Genomic DNA, 18,334 nt, shown 5'->3' with positions numbered 1-18,334 from the left:
AAAATGATTGTGTTATCCAATTATACGTAATAAACTGGGCATTTCTACCTGGAAAACAGGATTATGCTCAGATGGAGACACTTACCACAGAGACAGCCAACTCCAGCCCCAGGGAGACCCAGCTGATTACCAGAGCCACTACACCAAAAAAGCACACCCTGGAGAGAGCATAAGGAGGTGAGAAGTTCAAGTATCTGCACTGTTAGGGCAAAACTATTCATATTTACAACATTAATACAGTGTAGAGGGAGATATGTTTAAGCTAATTAAGTTGGTCCTTTAGAAGGAGTCAAGTCTTCACAACCATCACATTAAGTGCAAACACTGATCTCATCTCCAAACACTGTGTCGACACTCGACGTGTTAAACCACAGAGAGAACTTCAAGCATTGCCATTACTGTGTATGTATCTTAATATGAACAAATTAATTATCTCTTTACATATTTAGCTTAGAGATGCTTTGCCCTTATCTGCCATTAAAGGAAAAACACTTAGTGGTCTAAATTATATGAGGGATTTATGTTAATATTTTCTTTGGCTCTTTTGCATTTACTTTATTATTTTTAGTGCCTATAAAATGCAAACAGCCATTTTATAGCAGCTCTATTTAATATGAAACAGTAACCAAAAATATATGGGCAAACCTGTAGATTTAAGTGTGTCATTAGTATAGCAGGGTGTGATGCTTATGCTAAATGACTTGTGACTGGGCTGATATTTTATAGAGCATGAATTCATCCTGACTAAACTGTTATGACAAGGTGGCCCCGATCAGCTGAAGGCTTCGTGTACAGTAATTGCCTCTCATTCTGTGACGACAGCTCAAATAATTTCCCAGGACAGAACCATTTTCCCTGACGTGCTCTTGTGGCTGCGATCTTGTGATGAGACTCACCCTATAAGCGTTCCCTTGGAGTTGCGAATGAGGCCAAACAGCACCAGAAGGCAGATGAGGACATCGAACAGTAGCAGGCCTATGTAGCCCAGCCACCTGTGAAGACAAGTGTCATTAACAACAAATGGCCAAGTGCAGCACAGCATACCATCTCTCAATTAAAAAAAGAACTGCATCTCCGAGGCGAGCACAATAATTCAAACACAAAATTCTTATTCTATAAACACACATTATTTTGAGGTAGATTGTTTTCTAAGGAGGAGATTTTTGGTTTCTTTTGGCATTTTAATTTATTGAAGAATTACAATTAAACCTGCAATTATAGATTTCCTGGCCACACTGGGAACAGCCACTTGTTTTAAACACAACATGCCTTCCTCTTTTAAGCTGATATGGTGAACTGGCAAATGTAAGTCCAATATTCACTCCCTTTGAGCTTTGCTTATCGGCTTTAACGATAAATTCTCCACTATGTTCACCACCTCCTCACTTACTGTCCGTCTACTGTTTGGTGCAGAGCAGATACTGTACCAGCGGGCTTTTAGAAGTTTTTTCACTAAAATCAGCTCCTGCTGTGACAAAAATGACACTTTGAGAGCCAGACAGCTAAACAATGAGCTGAAACTCACTATAAAGCTCTACAAAGGCAGGAGGCTGCTGCATCACTACGAGAGACCCCTTTTCACATTGTCACATTGTTTTCACATTGTCATCTGATTTTGTTATTATGAAAGTATCAATTTGAGCTGCTTTTTGGATGACAGAAGTGACCTTGCAACCCCTCAATATACAGTTACAATGTGTATCTCTTATCTTTCCTGCTTTGAATTCATGTTAGTCTGTGACATTCGATAAAAAACACAGTGAATTATTTGCATATTTATAATATTAAGCACATATGTAAGCAAACCCAGTATGGCCAAGGGGGATTACCACCACTCTTGAATTTGTTTTTACCAAATTGGGAAGCTCAGCGCATGTTTAAGACTCTTGGTAAGTCAGCTGCCTAAGTAAATGCTGAACTAGTACGTCTCAATCTTGTTGTCTGTGCTTGCATCCGCTTCCTACTTCAGTTTCACTCAGAGATTTTAATGCAGAAACATATCCAACAGAGCAGCCTCAGCTAGCACTCCCACCAGGGAAGAGACCAAGTAACTTTCAACTTTTCAACAGTATATAAAGTCAGAGATGAGCGAAATCTTCACAAGGAAGTGAATTAGTGTATTAGATGGTGTGTGTCTGCAGTGAAAGTCTATTATTGTGATGTACCACATGAATCATAGTCTGTTGTTGTTTAAGATGCTTCTCAGCACTACTGCCACTCCTCACTCTGCAGCCTCAGAGAGGAGCTGAATGTAAGTTTTATTTATTAATCTGCACACCACGCTTTTTTTTTGGAATGATGCTTGGACAGCACTATCACAGTCTTACCTGTACCAGTCATACAGCTCAATCTTAACAGCCAGCTCCTCCAATGAGATATTGGTGTTGCCCCAGAAGGGAATCTCCACCATCTGTCTGACTAGCTCATCCAGCTGGCCCTGCAGCTTTTGGATGATGGACAGGTAGTCTGCATGCTGCGCATACTGGCCCTCAAGCTGTTGCAGATTGTCGTCTACCGTCTGGTTCAATGAGGATGTACCGTCATATACCTAGACCCAACACAGGGACAAACAAGGTCATGATGGAGTTTGGGGGAGGAAAAGGGGGATTCACTACACAGCTCTAGTGGTAGAGGAAAAAACCAGGAATACTCGTGGCAGAAGGACGATGAATTATTAAACGTGTTGGTATAATTTGTGCTCTTACCAGCTTCTGCACCCCAGTGATTGTGCGGTTAGCATGGCGCAGGGAATACGTCAGCCGATTCACTCCATCACAAGTCTCGCCGTTCCCATAGAAACCGACAGCAATGCCAGCGCTGACGGGAGACAAAAGGAAGGGAGGGGAGACGGGGTGGTGAGGAGGAGGGATTAGTTAAAAAAGACACAGAGAGAAGACAGAGAAGACAGCGAGCGAGGGGGATAGCGAGGCAGGGAGAGAGGCGTGTGAACTCTACGTTAACCCTGTCGGTTCAGACCCCAGTCAACAGGCTCCTTTCAGCTCCAGCAGAAAGACTCCATACAGAACCATGGAGACACAGAGGAATGGACCAGCTATGCCCCAAACCCCACACTACGGCTGACAAAAGCTGTACTGAGGCAGGCGATCAGCTCCCATTTGCACAGACAGGACTCAGGTTGCAGAAAAACAGTTCAGACAACTGCATGGGAAACAGTTTCTATAGATAGACGGACAACAAAATATTTCTACAATATTTTAAAACACTCTGAAAATGTATGTGTGTGTTTAGGAGAGAGAAAAAGCTGTTCAGTTATATTGATTTGTATGTTCTCTACATTTCAGTAACATAAATAAAGTCCCTTTCCGCACTCTGAGAAGCAATTGCAAGTGAAAACCACCATCTCTTCCTGTGCTGCAGCTGTTGGTCTTTTTGCTGACTCCCTTCCTATCCCAGGAGGGATCCGATCAAATAGGATAATGATCGAATCACTCCAAGCTGAGTCGGACCAAGTCTAACAGTGTTCAGCCAACAGCACTCAAAGAATCAATGGGTTTTCTCTCTTCGTGGAGGGCTGCTAATCTCTTCCTCTCACACTCCGCAGTGTAAAAAAGGTGAACAGGGGCAGAGTCCCAGCAAAAACAAAACCAACCTCCCTGCTGTGATGTGAACCTGCGGAAACTCTGTACTGCTCTTTCAATATTGGAGGACACAACACTAACTGGGAAAACACACAGAGAAAAAAAGAAGATAATCCCAATATCACAGGCATGCAGAGCTTTGTTCAATGATACCAAGCATGGACTTTGTCAAAGAACAAAAGCAAAGCAAAACAGAACAAACAAACCATCTCCCAGATATATATATGATTCTCTACAACTAGTTTTTCCTGCTTTAACTAAAACACATTAGTGCGTGGGCGCAAGCACCCACAGATACAGTGATTGTAATGCAGTTCTGGTACTCATCAGGTCCCCAAGCTCTTTGTGCTACTCTGAATCAACCGTGATGGCTCTCTAGTGGCCCATCAACAGGAGGAGGAAAACAGGAAACAAATGCAGTGTATAAGGATAGAAAGCATGTCCAGATGGTACAGTTCTCACACAATCTACTTCTAACATAAAAATAACCAAACATTAAATTGAAGCCAATCTATAGGGCAGTCCTATAGTCTTTGTGCTTTCAGCGTGCACACATGCAAACATACATTTCTCTCAGCATTGCTGTACAGACCCAGCAGGAGTTTTTTAAAGTAAGCTGTAGTTTTTCTAGCTTACAAAGAAGCTTATAACGTACATATTTAACCATGCAATTGTGTGGTTGTCAGTCAGGGTGTAAGTCTTGCCTTGGACACTCAGTTCAGGGTAATAAAGTCCTTTGGATCTCCACTAAGAAGTTATTTTACTGAAATGTAAAATAAAAATTTGACCTGGGATCATTGTGTGTGGTTAACTGAGGGCATTTGCCAAATATGCAGGCATATTCTCTTGTTGGCAAGTTAATACACAAATATTGAGGTGATTGGACAAAATTTAAAACCTCTGCAAATGTGGAGAATTACAGAATTTGTGTTTACTATCGTTATTACAAAACTCCATGTTCCTGGAGTTACTGTAGGTTGGTTTGGTGTCCTTGGCGCAGAGAAGCAGGCTGGTTCAGGTTAGTTCTTGCCTGACCACATCATTTACATATTTAGCTCCGATTGGCCAGTTGTTGACCGATGTCCTCCTCCTGTATATTAGTCTCTGGGTGTGCGAATACAAATTAGCTAGTCTTAATAATACAACTGGCGAACGACGCTCTGATCCCGTGTTTGTACTCACCTGCAGACAAGTGTTGCAATGATGACACACCAGGCGGTGCAGCAACAGTCAGCGTTGCTCCGCTCCTCATTTTTGTTCCGCCGGCAGCACAAACAAATGGAGTAGAAGAGCAGGAACAGGAGGTCCAGGGCCAGACAGGCGAGTGCCACACCCCCCAGCAGCAGGATGGACTGGTGGACAGAGGGATGGGGTTATGGAAACTTTATTGCACTTTCAGATCAATAACAATGTGGATAATGGGCTACCGAAGTGTGTCACAGGGAGACAGTATGCTTAGAAGAAAGAGCACAGACGTTCAGATACATTGCCTTCTTAACTGCTGAATATCTTGCATTATTACTTTATTGATTTGTGTGCATTTGAAGCTTTAATAAATATACTATTTGCCACACAGGAGCTACAATTCTCTTCATCTCTGTCCTACATTAAACTGAAGGGAAGTTTTGTGCACAAGTGAGAGGAGCACTCAAGCACTATAATCAGGAGAAAACATCTCTACAATGTGTGTCATGTCTCATCTTAGTCTGTTGTTTGGAACGAAAAATAAAAGGTGCTTTTGATTTTGATGAACAGCCTGTTAGTGCTGTCTTTATTGTACACAAATTAACTGTGAACTCGATCGCTTAGAGGCAAATGAAGCAACAACCACAGTACTAAAAAGCCCTCTTTCAAGTGATTTAGTACAAAAGTAAAAGAAGAATGGAGAGACACTTCCTAAAAAAAAACTGTTAATATCTGCGGCATATTACAACTATCAACATTATACAGTGGCAGAATTTCAACAGTAGCAGTAGAGCAATATATTATCATGGTCAAACCTCTCAGACAAGAGCAGCACTTCCTATGTAGGTCAGACAGAGGGCCGCTGTGTTCACTGTTTACTCCTGAGGATTCGCGGCTGGGACAGATTTCCATCCTGCACTTTTGTTTAGTAAAAACCCAGGGTTGTTCTATTTGTTCGGTTTGCATGCAACGATGCATCGCAGTGACTGACACGCCCTGATGCAGTGGCGGTCAACTTGTTTGACAGTGAGTGAACTCAGTCTTGGAACAATTGCAGGCTCAAAGCAGAGTCTTGACAACACAATATTTGACTGTGATACAAACAAATAACAGAGTGGAGAATCAGACACAAATACCACTGAATGACTTGGCGCTTGTATGGTGCTTTGCTCAGTTCAACCCGATCGGGTTCACTGAGTGCAACAGCAATCCATGAATAAACACCATAATCCTATCACATGTTACTTGTGGTGCCATCATATCATCTGCGCATCAGGTAAGAGTGACAAATTCAAAGGCACCCAAGGAGGTGACGCAGTCCTGTAGTTAGCACCACTGAGAGCGCAGCCATCTGGACAAGTCAAGACTTCCCCTGAAGCCGGAGTGAGAGCACTGCATCGACAATAATTACCAGTCTGTCATCACAGTGGGTTAATAATTATGGTTTAGTTAGATGACCAAGTGATGAGCTCTTACGTTTGGCTCTTGTTGTAATAGATGTGTGTAGGGGGTGAGATAATGTCCTCACACAGCTGTTATACCTGTGCGATAAAATGTGCATTCCTCTGATCATATTCCCACAGGCTATCCCTATCCTTCTAACAGTGATGTTGTTTACGTTGAACTTGTAGCCGTGTACACCGGGCGCCAAACCACCATTATCCCACCAATGAATTCCCGTATCCTACCAGGAAAAGGCTCCCAATAACACCTGAGGGAGCTGGAATAACAGCTGTGAGCTGGTACAGTGACGACCCTTTTTAGCGCTCCAGTGTCACCTCAGGTAAACAGTATATTCCTTAAATGTTTTCTCCGAAGTGGGCCCCATGAAACCTGACATCAAACATCTGACACCTGCACAAATGACTCAAAGTGAAACGAGGATGTCGTTCACCTTTTATTACTTTCATTTTCAAGCATGAATGTCTGTGCAAGCGAAAGCACATCGCGGCTGCTGACGGCGATACGTGTCTGGAATGTGTCTGAAAGAAGTCTTCCTGTTTCTTAGGAACCGTGATCCACTTCAGGATTTTCTGAATCGTACTTCCACAGAAAAAAAGAGAAGTAACATTATCTAATGGCTTCCACCCATGTCTGCCAATTTTTCACTTTAGTTGGAAATCAACCCTCTGTCTCTTGTGATTCCAGTAGCCTTTCCAACTCATTACAAGTCTTCCACAGCCTTTTAAAAACCACCATTTAGTAATGACGCATTTTCAAAAACAAGGTCCATTAATACATTAATTAAAGATAACCGCTGTTACTTTAGGGCCAAATGATGTCGGTACATTAAGTCTTTATACGACAGATTAAGTTAAATGAACAGTTTAATCTGCTGTTTATGTATTCCTTAACTTCAGACAACACGTCCTTCAGAAGATCACCACCTGACACAATCAATTAACCCTTTTTTTTGTGGGTTTATGCAGAACCACATCCCTGGATCTTGATCTACATAACCTGCACACCAACTGAGGCCAATTTAGACCAAATAGGTCAATTTAGGTGGCATGGGTGTCACTATACAAAGCCAGCTGGTTGGTGTCTGGAAAAGGTCAAGATGCAACAGCTACACACAGATGGTGGCATGGATAAAAAGGTGAAGAGAAAGAACAGGTGCAAACAGGTCATCTGTCAATCACAAGGAGCGACAGTTTCCACTTTAAATTTAAGGCTGCGGACACAAAGAAAGCACTGAACACAATGACATTCTCCTCATTATCCTGCCTTGAATGTGGACACAACTGAAACAAACACTAGCTGTGAACATGTCTGCAGGCCTCTGTAGAATCACAACTTCTGGGGTTATTTGAGACGATGCAAAAAGGGGGTCGGTGAGGTGTTTTTACCTGTTGATATGTCCAGTCCTCTGGTTGGAAATCACTGCTCGTTTGCTCGAACTTTAAGTTGAAATGAGGAAGTCTGTGCAGGAGGTTCACCCACCACGGTGGAGAGTAGCTCACCACTGCTGCCATGGCGAGTAAATGTCAATGAGATCCTCTCACCGAACAAACAAGCAAGGATGCTTTAAAAAAAGTCTGTCTGCGTCCGGGATGAAAGACAAAAACAGTGTAGCGTGAGAAACCAAGTGAGCAAGCTAGCCAGACACACGACCACCTGGTAAAGTTCAAGCGTCAAAAATATGTCATTTTACACCTAAAACTGGCAATCAATTCATAATTTAAAAAAAAAAAAGCTTTTTAGTATTTGAAATTACAAGCACGGCCAGAACAACAGCTAGCAGGTCGCTAACATTAACTAGTAGCTGAAGCTTAGCCGAGCTAGTTAGCGTGTTAACCCGACCGCCTGTATCATCAATGTGGTTCCTCTAACCGGTACCGTGTTGTAATGTTAGCTGTTCGTGGTCCATTTAAGTTATTTTAGTGCAAAAACATTTTTTTTTTTCTTCTTTCTTTAAGCCAGTTATACCCGTAATGTAGCTCGCGTTAGCCGGTGTAGCTGCTGGTTAATTCACTCCGCTGAGACGAATAACAACAAGAAGTCTCTTTTGTTCCACTTGACATTTCTGCTCTGCGGTTAGTTACATCCTGTTTCTGGTTCTGCTCCTGCTGCCGGTTCTTCTGCTCATCTCTTGTAGTCTTATTCCAACACAGCAGCCCGAACAAGCACCTCCGAGTTAAACCTCCATCCAGTTATTAACCGAGCAGGGAGACTGGGTGTGGGGGGGGGGCAACACGGCGACTGTTCACGACACTCACCCAGCTGCCAGGTTGCCCGGCCCGCACACAGAGACACAGCACCGGCATTAAAGTGGCCCAGCAGCGCCACCCAGAGGCCGCCACAGGGTGGAGCTATAATGGGAGGTTCGAGTAGCGTCGGATTCATTGGGACTACTTGTTCAGATGAGGTATACGACTGAGAAAGCGGGGGGTTTTCTAGGGATGTGACTTCGGCTAAAAGCATGAAGCTAGCCCAATAAAAGGTTAAAACTTGTTAAAACTTTAACAGGTACATTAAAATCTCCATCATGTAGTTGTGCCGCCCGTTTTTTTTTTTTTTTTTTAAATCCGCACACTGTTACGACGAAGAAGGAACTTAGAAGCTGGGGTTTACAATGGTCTTTGAAGGCAGCGTTAGTTGGCTTTGCATTTGAAGAATGAGGAACATTAAATCAAACCAAATTTACCCGCACAAGTGAAACGAGGAAATAAACGGGCATAAATAAGACAATATTTCCCATAATATTTAGTGAAAAGTAGACAGCACTATCTGATCAGCTGGTTCACAGAGACAGGGGCTTGCTGGGATATAAACACAAGCGCCAGCGTTTCTTCACATCTTCAAGATTTGTACATGTAGATAAGGACAGGACACGTTCATTAGCAGCCGGTGCATGTAAGTGTCGGGTTATACTGCTCTGCTCCACACTTGGACTTTAACCAGCGCTCACTACAACTTTAAGAAATAAATTACTTGTTTTTTCTTTTCTGCAGGAAATCACATGGAGGTGCTCTTGTGCTCACATGACAGTCTTAACCATGGCAGGAGAGATCAATGAAGGTACAGTACGAAAACTTCTTTAGTCTTCCTAACACAGTGTTGCCATATCATTTCCTAATTACTTTGCACTTTTGTTCGGTGTTGCGGTCTCGAACCGGTAAAACAAACGTCGTTTTAGTTGTTTAAAAATGTGGATGTTTCTGCTCGGTGAGGTTGCGATGTGAACTAACCAATGAGAACTTTTGGGTACATGAAGATCTCGGAATTAAGTAACTCCATCTAAAATCCCCTCCCTGAATGATTCATCCTGTTTTGACTCGCATGCTGTGAATGTTACTTTTAAGGGTAATTCCAGAGGTGCAAAAGGTTTATTTGAAGTTTTGATGCTCTTTTCCTGCCACGTGAAAAACAGTTCAGTACATTTGGCAGCACACTTGCAGGCATATACTGAAATCATCTCACTGTAATGCTCCCATAAAGGTTGTACTGAGAATGTTTTCTTTTTATTGTGGCTGAAAATATTACAGCTTTGGAAAACCTTTAAATTATCCGAGCAAAACTATATCTGACTATAGATGATATGAAGTCATATGATGGGGAAATAAAATGTGTAGTCCCATAAAAAGTGATAACCTCAGTACTGAGTACCACTGATGTAGTAAAAGTAAGGTCCTCCTATTAAAGGGATTTTTCATGAGGAGTATGCTGCACATGACATATCTCTTATACTTGGGGTGGTTGTGATGCTATGTAGATGTTGTTCCTCTTTTAGGCTCAGTTCCTGCCTATTACAGGGAAGTATATGAGGCCATCTGCTGTAGGACAGATGAGAGAGTGCAGGTTGAAGTTTTTCAGCGGTTGCTCCACAGGACCGATCTCTCCAAGGCGGTTTTAGGCCAGGTGAGGGGTTCACACTTTAATGTACTGTGGGGGAAAAATATGTTAAAATGCAACCTTTTTATAAAAAGCTGCCATGTAACTGTAGTTTGTAATGACAGAGGCAGCAACCAGCATAAACAACAGTAAATAACATTTTCAAAATTTCAAATGAAGACTAACCAATGCTGAGACTTGTGTTTTTATACTCAAAGTAATACATAAATAAATTAAACACTCCATGATATCCTTGAGCAAATATTTGTTTGATTCTGATAAGACATTGTGTTTTGTGTGTTAATATTAGGCAATACAGATAGTTTAGATATAGGTGTAATGTCCTATCAACAGGTAGGTGTTACCAGCTTTGTGTTAAAGACAGGGGCTTTAAATAATTTGCTGTTAGATTTGGTTCCTTTAACAGTGAGATATAGGCTAGTGTTATGCAATTTCTCTGAATGTGTAAAGTCTGTGCAATATTATTTCAGAGCCAGCTCATAGTTCAGTAGAATTTTTCCTTTTCCTGACATTTCAGCATATCATCGCCTTTGTGTCTAGTGAGCACTTTTTGCATGGAGGAATGCTAACCACAGTTCAATTTAGACGTTGGAGTGAAAAACGGTGACCGTCACGTCATGTCTTTGTCCTTCTCAGATTGCTGAGCATGTTGACTCCACAGATGGATTCCTGAGCAAGTTGGCACTCTACAAAGCGCTCGCTTTGATTGCTCTTGCTCAGCAAGGAAAGCAACCAAGCCCCAAACTCCTGGAAAACTGCATACAAGGTAGATGACAGTGTTACAGTGACGGCAGAGAGCAGTAAACTTCTGCTTAATGAGTAGCTTGATCATTCCTTTCGGTGTCTAAAGGCAACTTCAGCCATCCCTCTACTGTTATATTTTATCGGTACAGGGCACATGTCCTTCTTTTATTAGCTCACATAGATTCATGGTTTCATTCATAATAGTATTCCTCTGTGATAGTTTACCACTGGGATACACCCACCCATTGCTATTGATATACTAATAGTTATAAAGTAACAGGAGGGCACTTTATTTAGTGTATTTGTACAAAAATATACATTTTCATCCCATAGTTTTTGTCTCTTTCACAGCAGAAGAAAAGAGAGCATTTTTATTTAATTCAGCGTCATTTGTTTTATTTTATTTTGGTAGAGAAGCCTGAGCTATGTTTAAGTGTTGCATTCTTTCTCTAGGTCCAGAGTGGGAAGATGATAGTGGGGAATTTTATGGTTTTCATAGAGGTAGCCATTATGCTGGCTTCAGTTAGATCCATTCCCAACCTCCTGTGATTATTTAAGGCTCTCTCTGTTATTTCAGGTGTGGCCAGTATGGCAGCTAGCTGCATGCCACTTCCTCATCTGTACAAGAACAAGTTTTCTGCATTTGTCGCAGTACATCACATTCAAATTCATGACCTTCTAGGAATGTGCCGGAATGGATGAATAACAGTTCACACGGGCACCAGGCACAGTACTATGCTAGCTAGAGACAAATAGAGCGCGACACGTAGTGAGCTGTTGAAGAAAGAAAAGTGGTTTTAACACCAGCATTCCTGACAGTTAGGAAATTCATTTCATTCTAGATGTATCTGTTATTCATCAAAAACAAATATTAGGAGTTGGTGCTGGTTGTGTGCTTGACAGAGTTACCAAAACCTCAGCTCGGGGAGCCCAGGGACCTGAGGGCATTAAGGATGCAGCCAGCACAGGAGGACGTACTGACATTGTCCCAGACACTGGACAAACTGCTGGCCCGAGACACAGTCCAAGTGGAGCTCATACCTGAGAAGAAGGGCTTGTTCCTCAAACATGTGGAGTATCAGGTCACCAGCCAGGCAAGAAATCCAAAACATCCTACTGCATGGAAATGACTGTGTTAGAAAAACCTCAACTAGTGGTGCAGTATTCTTGTCTTATCCTCACTTAGATGACATTTAGTGACATCTTCTCATTTAACTTGCCATTTTTCTCAATTATGTGTGCATTTAATTGGGTTGAAGTGGCAACACGGCTGTACTGCCGCAGAAATCAGTGCCAGTATTTTTTGTAGTCTGCCTAAAGAAAAGCACTGATTTCAACTATGTGACTAAATTTCCAACAACTTTTCTGATCATTTTCTTTCTCTGTTTTTTGTTTTTTTAGCGTTATAAAATATCAGTTTACCGACGATATAGCGATTTTGATGTCTTCCACGAGGTTTTGCTACAGAGATTTGCCTACAGAGTGGTCCCAGCCCTTCCACCTAAAAGAATGTTAAAAGGAGGTATGTTTACTCTGTGTGAGCTTTGACATCTACACAGTCACCATTGTATTTCTTTGTTTCTGCATTTCCTCCATCTTAGAGTCGTTATTTTTGGACCCATTATTTGGGTTTATGTGCTTTTAGTGAAAGGTCAGCTGTAAATATCCAGGGGGTTCTGGTAGCTGAGTGTTCTTTGGTTGATAAAGAATAAATGTTCAATTTAGAAACTGTTCCTGCAGGTTCTATTGTTTCAAACACAGTCATCCCCATTCATTAAAGCTATTGCCTGAAAGAAACAAGGAAACTAGTGATGTGTAAAATGAGCCTGTTTCAGTTCACAATAACTTATTGTAGCTTTGGAATGATAATTATGTCAACACACACACACACAGACAAGACTTGTTTAGACCATGTCTGAATTAGAGGTCTTCATCGAGTACAGAATATGTCAAAAAGATACCACACGTAAATCTGCCATCCTGTCAATTGTGCTCTTTTCCCCTGATTGTACTGGTATATATATGATCTACTTCAATGTGTATCTGATTATTCCTTTTTTCATTAAGTGCAGATAAGTAGTAAGATCCTGAAAACATAAAATTTACATGCAGTTAATTGAAGGGGTACTCCACTGACTTCGCATTGCACTTCTGTAACATTGTCATGATGAGCAGTTAAAAAGAAGTATTAAACTTGATGCAGCAAAAAGACCACAAGATCTATATTTTTTTTTAGTTCCATGCATTCTTTTTTGTAAAAATCCGGGGCCTACATTGCCCACAATGCAACTTAACCACAGACAGTTCAATGTTCATTTGGGTGTATTATGCTGTTAGCAGCTAATGTAGCCTCGAGCCGCTAACCTCAGGCAGAGATGAGGAGCGAGATAGAGGTCTGGTAAGCTCACTTCCTGTAGACAGCCATTGACTTATACAATTGGTGGAATTCTCCTTATATGTTTCTGTTTATTTAAAAGTGATACTATATATTATATAAATTATAGTTTATATAATAGTTTATAGCCACAGCTCTAGCAACGTTATTGCCTGTAAAGCTGCTTCATGTGTTCTCATTTCTTTCCTAGTCAAACAAATCCATAGATAGATTTTTGCTTCCTCTGGTATCTGTCCACAGTCTTGACCTCTGTCTCTGAGCGTGAGTTCATTGAGGGGAGGAGACGTGCTCTTGGCAGATTCATCAACTTGGTGGCAAGGCATCCCTTCTTCTCAGAGGATGAGTTGGTCAAGACCTTCCTCACCTTCAATGGCTCCGTATGTAGTATTTTTGCTGCCTCGGTCTGTGGCCCGGGCTGTTGCACAATAAGCATTATCATCATGATGACTGACAGTGAACTACATCCTGTTCCAGCTACTCAGTGTCTTTTTCCACTCACACACTCCCCACCCTTCTTCCCAAACAGGATGTTCAGACTAAGCTGCGTGACACTTACAAGAAAACGGGCGATGAGTTCATGACCAACAGAATTGCAACCCAGGCAAAGGTTTGTCACATATGCACAGTGGAAGAACCCACCAAACACTTACCAATTAACAACTGCATTTAAAATTTCAATCAGCTTTGTTGGATCTGTTTTTCTAGGAATATCTACCCGCCGATATTCAGGCTCAGTTCTCGTCAAGCAGAGAGCTCATTAGAAATATTCACAACAGCTTCCACAAGCTGCGGGACAGAGCAGAAAAAATGGCGGAGCGCTCTAAGGAGAATGCAACTGATCTTCTCATGTTTGGCAGAGAGCTCAGGTATTTCATTATCGGTATAAAGTTAAAGTCTTCCACTATCCAGAGGTTTTGGACTGGGAAAACAATAAGATTCCAAATCCTCTGTGTTGTTCTGTGTTTTCATGGTTTTTAGCTTGAAATTAATTTGGCAGCTAGAACACTTCAGTGTTACATTCTGCCTCTGTAATAATGCTGTTTTCTGCAGCGCGTTGGGCTCAGATGCTTCGTCTATTCCCTCCTTGGCCTCCTCACAAAGCACCTGGGGGACCCTGCGTCAGTCTCTGAAGAGTCTGTCTGTGGAGTTTGCTGTGCTGTCCGACAAAGCTTCTCAGCAGGTACAGCCCTCAGTCCTTCATCCCCACCACCTGCTCTGTTGTGCTTGTCCAAAACTGGCACTGGGTAATAAATGTTGTTTTGCTAATGTCCTCAGGGCAGACGGGAAGAGGATGATGTTGTGGAAAAACTGAATCTTTTCTTGGATTTGCTGCAATCGTACAGAGTGAGTCAGTTACACTTTTGGTCTTTGCTGAGCTCATTTACCTTTCCACTTTCAAGGGGTCCCCAACATTGCCTGACAGGTGATTTTTTTTGCAGAACTATCTGTTTTCATAAAGGCAATAAAATCAATTTTCAGTTTTTATGATGGAAAGACACAACAAGGAGTTGTATATTCAGTAAATCCTGGTCCAATTAGTTACACAATTCAGGATATTGGGTTCATTCATTTTAACAATAATGCACCTCATTTGGAGATTTTTGAGATGAGTTTCCCCCATTCACTATGAGAGAGGAGAGCTTTTATGCGACTATGCTTTTCTCTAGGATCTCTGTGAGCGACACGAGAAGGGCGTGCTCCACGAGCACCAGAGAGCTCTGCACAAGTACAGTGTGATGAAGAGGCAGATGATGAGTGCCACGGTGCAGCCCAAAGAGCAGGCATCTGTGGAGCAGCTGGAATCTCGAATTGTTCAGGTGGTCTCACAGTTTCTCTCTTTCCACATATTGAGGCTGTCAGGATGCTTCCTGACTGAGAGCATACTGTTTGAAGTCATTTAGTACTTGATAAATAAAATGCTAAATTGGCCTGAGCATATCTATTGGCAATACACTCACAACATCCACTGGGTATGAGTAAAAGTGATATGGGATATCTTTTTTTTATATACAGTTTGTACCAAATATTCTCACACTATCATACATTTTCCAATTTTTAAATCAATAACCATACAAGCTTTTTCAGTTGAATTTAGACCATTTGAAGTGAACAAGTACCTCTAATGCTGCAGCATACTTTCTATTGGAATGGTTACCCTTGATTTTCTATTGAAATGTTCAATGTAGGGGGGCAGATACAATAATAACTCTGAATGAACCAAATCACTATTTCAAACATGGGTACAGAGCTGAGTCATACTAGGTTTAATACCAATTAACAGCATTTGTCAGCTTGCGGTATTCTGTCGTATCCCTGCTGGTTCTCATCTTGTGACTGTTAGTCAGTGTGGTTCTTCTGTGTTTGGCATATGTGGTTATAAATTTCTCTCAACGATATGAAATACTTTGGCGGTTTCTGACTAATGCACTTGCAGTTTGTGCTTAGACAATCGTATTAACTGTGATTGAGTTACTTGAAAATTTAAGTCTCTTTCCATGAGGTGTTTAGATTATGACATCAACAGACAGGATGTTGTTTATTTCCATATTTGATATGCTGTCAGAAATGCGCAGCATTGTATTTTTAAAGGTACATTAACAAACAAAAGCTGCCATAAGCCATTTAGTCATAAAGTCGAACATGAATCTGTGCGTAGTCCAAAGTTATTTCACAGAAATCACGAATGTGAAGCCAGAGGAAGTAGGATTCATAATAATATAATGAGTGTTTGTATATTCATGGCAATCCATCCAACAGTTGTTGAGATTTCAGTCAAACCCACAGACGGACAGACAGACCGACATTACTGGTAGAATAAAAACAGATATTAGTAATAGTAGAGTAACATGCTGAGAATAATGCACCCTGCCATGCAAAGTCATATAACTATGATTGTTTCTCTCCATTGCCTGGTGCAAGCTTGTATGGGGCTTCTTCATTAGTGAAGACCCCAGTGTTGGTGTCAGTAACAGTGGATGAGTTGGTAAAAAACAGGATTAAGAAATGGTGAAGTTGTGATTCAGATCTAGAGCCAATTAAAATGTAATGAAATGACTTAAGGGCATCACCTTGTTTTGGTAATATGAGCAGAGCTTTATCGGCCTCGTCTCATCTCTGGTATCATTGGAGGAAAAATTCCCCTCAGAAAGCTTTTTTTAAAACGGATTATTATCATTTAAAAAGTGGCATCAATTTCACAATTTGTTTTTTTAATTATTATTATTATTCTGTTATTAGCAAGAAAACGCCATTCAGACGATGGAGCTGCGGAACTACTTCTCCCTTTTCTGCCTTCATCAAGAGACACAGCTTATCTTCATCTACCTTCCAATCACATCCCACATTCTGGGGGCCTTTGTTAACTCCCAGGTCCAAGGACACAGAGAGGTGAGGCTGCTTGTCTGGAAATCATTTTTCTACAGAGCCTTCTTTACATTGACACAGTACCGCTCCAGGAGGGTCAAATCAGTTTTAAATTGGCTTCCAACGAAATAACTAATAATGATGGATGGTATCACTAGAGGGATAATCTCCCTGTCTAGGATTTAAGCTGGCTTCCATTTCACATGAACAAATGAATCTCTCATATGCCTTTGCTTATTTATTTATATTTAAATAATTATTATAAATCAAATAAAGCACACAGGATATATTTCTTTGGTTAGATGCCTTTTTCAGACCTTTTTTTCACTGCCAATATGGTGGCATTCTAAAAAGGTGTCTGTGGATATTTCAGTACTTGAAGATCATTTTAATTGTTGTTGTTTCCTGAAAATGATTACCTGCAAACCACTAAGCAATATTTTGATGCAATGAATTCTATTAGTATAATGAGCTTCATGGTTCATGGAATTCTAGGTAAAGAGAAGTGACTTATTGCTTTCTTTTCAGATGGGAGAGGTGTGGAATGAACTCCAGCCAAAGCTTGGGTGTCTCTTTGGTGGTAATAATGGATTGAAACCACCCACCTGAAACCTAAAAACACGAGGTGGAAGGAGAGAAACACTGCCGCTGACGAGGATCACAAACTGGACAATTACTCTCTGTGTGCTACAGAAAAGTGTTGAATACACAATTTTTTTTCCTTTTACAAAATTGTCTATTTGACAATATACATTCCATTTAATAAGAGAATTTTTTTACTGTAAATGGGTTGATCAACAATCATGTGAGTGGAAAAGACAGTGGGCTCATGCATCTACCATTACATGCTGCTTGATAAGGAAAAGAATAAATAAAATAAAGGAAATTACTCTAAATGTTATTTTATAAGGGAGCAGTCAGCATGTGAGACTTGAAGTATATTCATGCATCCCAACTAAAACCCTAAATCACGTTTTATACACTAAGATAGTTGAAAAAAAATGAGTTTTACTTTATTAAAGGATGAGATTATTTTAAATCTCCAGTCATCAAGGGTTTTGGTTTTACTTACTGAATAACTTTAGAACAATGTATTTTTGATACAGATTTTAGTTTATAAGGATATGTAGCAGCATACTTTAAATTTTTATGGACAATTGTGCTATTTCTCATAATGTTAAAGTGTTTACTTTTATGTAGAGCAACATATCTGCCCTCCCCTTTTTATTTCATAAGCTATTTTTGAAAGGCTTATGCTCAAAGTATACAACACAACAAAGGGGAAATATTGAGATTTATTGATCAAAAACAACCTCTGGCATTAGTGGCATAATGTCAACAGTAACACTATAAGCTATTGATTCACCACCAAAGATATGATATAAATTCACTAAAATACACAGCTGTGCAATAAATCATATAACAGGATTCTACACAGTTCAAATTCAATAATCACTACTTTTTTATGAAGATTTTTGGCCATATCACTGTAATAGATGATTATTATTCACAGTTACAGACATGATTGAAATGTGTGTAATGTGTATCAGGGCAAAGAAGATCTGGATATTGTTCACTTTAAAAGCTATTAGACTTAATGCTTTTCAGATATTTGGTGTAAAAACAATGCACATTTGTATTTGTACACATACAGTTTATCAGAACTTGTATATTGTTTTCTGAAAACAACAAA

The 18,334-nt window shown here is 40.6% G+C and overlaps 2 protein-coding genes across 4 annotated transcripts in view; one reads left to right on the top strand and one right to left on the bottom strand.

The window, feature by feature from the left end:
• Positions 1-8,506, bottom strand: part of ttyh3a (tweety family member 3a) — a 23,033-nt gene extending 14,527 nt beyond the window's left edge. The window contains exons 1-7 of one of the 2 annotated variants that reach the window (XM_035654818.1): positions 8,214-8,506; positions 7,634-7,826; positions 4,782-4,951; positions 2,706-2,817; positions 2,328-2,548; positions 897-992; positions 86-158 (exon numbers count right to left, since the gene is read on the bottom strand). In XM_035654818.1, the coding sequence (XP_035510711.1) occupies positions 86-158; positions 897-992; positions 2,328-2,548; positions 2,706-2,817; positions 4,782-4,951; positions 7,634-7,759 (798 nt within the window). In that variant the 5' untranslated portion in view covers positions 7,760-7,826; positions 8,214-8,506. Of the gene's footprint in view, positions 1-85; positions 159-896; positions 993-2,327; positions 2,549-2,705; positions 2,818-4,781; positions 4,952-7,633 lie in introns of both variants that reach the window. The other variant, XM_035654817.1, reaches the window with a different exon arrangement.
• A 405-nt stretch (positions 8,507-8,911) lies between these two features.
• On the top strand, positions 8,912-18,301 carry snx8a (sorting nexin 8a). 2 transcript variants are annotated; one of them, XM_035655484.1, is made up of 14 exons: positions 8,912-9,140; positions 9,239-9,305; positions 10,018-10,145; positions 10,776-10,905; positions 11,787-11,977; positions 12,285-12,405; positions 13,519-13,655; positions 13,805-13,885; positions 13,984-14,144; positions 14,329-14,458; positions 14,554-14,622; positions 14,946-15,095; positions 16,516-16,665; positions 17,170-18,301. In XM_035655484.1, the coding sequence occupies exons 2-14, from the start codon at positions 9,269-9,271 to the stop codon at positions 17,248-17,250; spliced, it is 1,566 nt and encodes a 521-aa protein (XP_035511377.1). In that variant the 5' UTR covers positions 8,912-9,140; positions 9,239-9,268; the 3' UTR covers positions 17,251-18,301. The 2 variants fall into 2 exon arrangements, with proteins under 2 accessions (XP_035511377.1, XP_035511378.1); XM_035655485.1 differs by lacking the exon at positions 10,018-10,145.
• The last annotated feature ends 33 nt before the right edge of the window (positions 18,302-18,334 follow it).

This window comes from Morone saxatilis, unplaced genomic scaffold, assembly GCF_004916995.1.
Source record: "Morone saxatilis isolate NCDOM2014 unplaced genomic scaffold, NCSU_SB_2.0 Contig14, whole genome shotgun sequence".
In the NCBI taxonomy this organism is placed as follows: Eukaryota; Metazoa; Chordata; class Actinopteri; family Moronidae; genus Morone; species Morone saxatilis.
The sequence above is the reverse complement of the archived record's forward strand: the minus strand, read 5'-3'. Positions and strand labels throughout refer to the sequence as shown.

Coding starts and splice junctions, on each gene's coding strand:
- snx8a (XM_035655484.1), top strand. CDS start 9,269: ATGACAGTCTTAACCATGGCAGGAGAGATCAATGAAG. Junction 9,306..10,017: donor GGCAGGAGAGATCAATGAAG/GTACAGTACGAA, acceptor TTCCTCTTTTAG/GCTCAGTTCCTGCCTATTAC. Junction 10,906..11,786: donor CCTGGAAAACTGCATACAAG/GTAGATGACAGT, acceptor TGTGCTTGACAG/AGTTACCAAAACCTCAGCTC.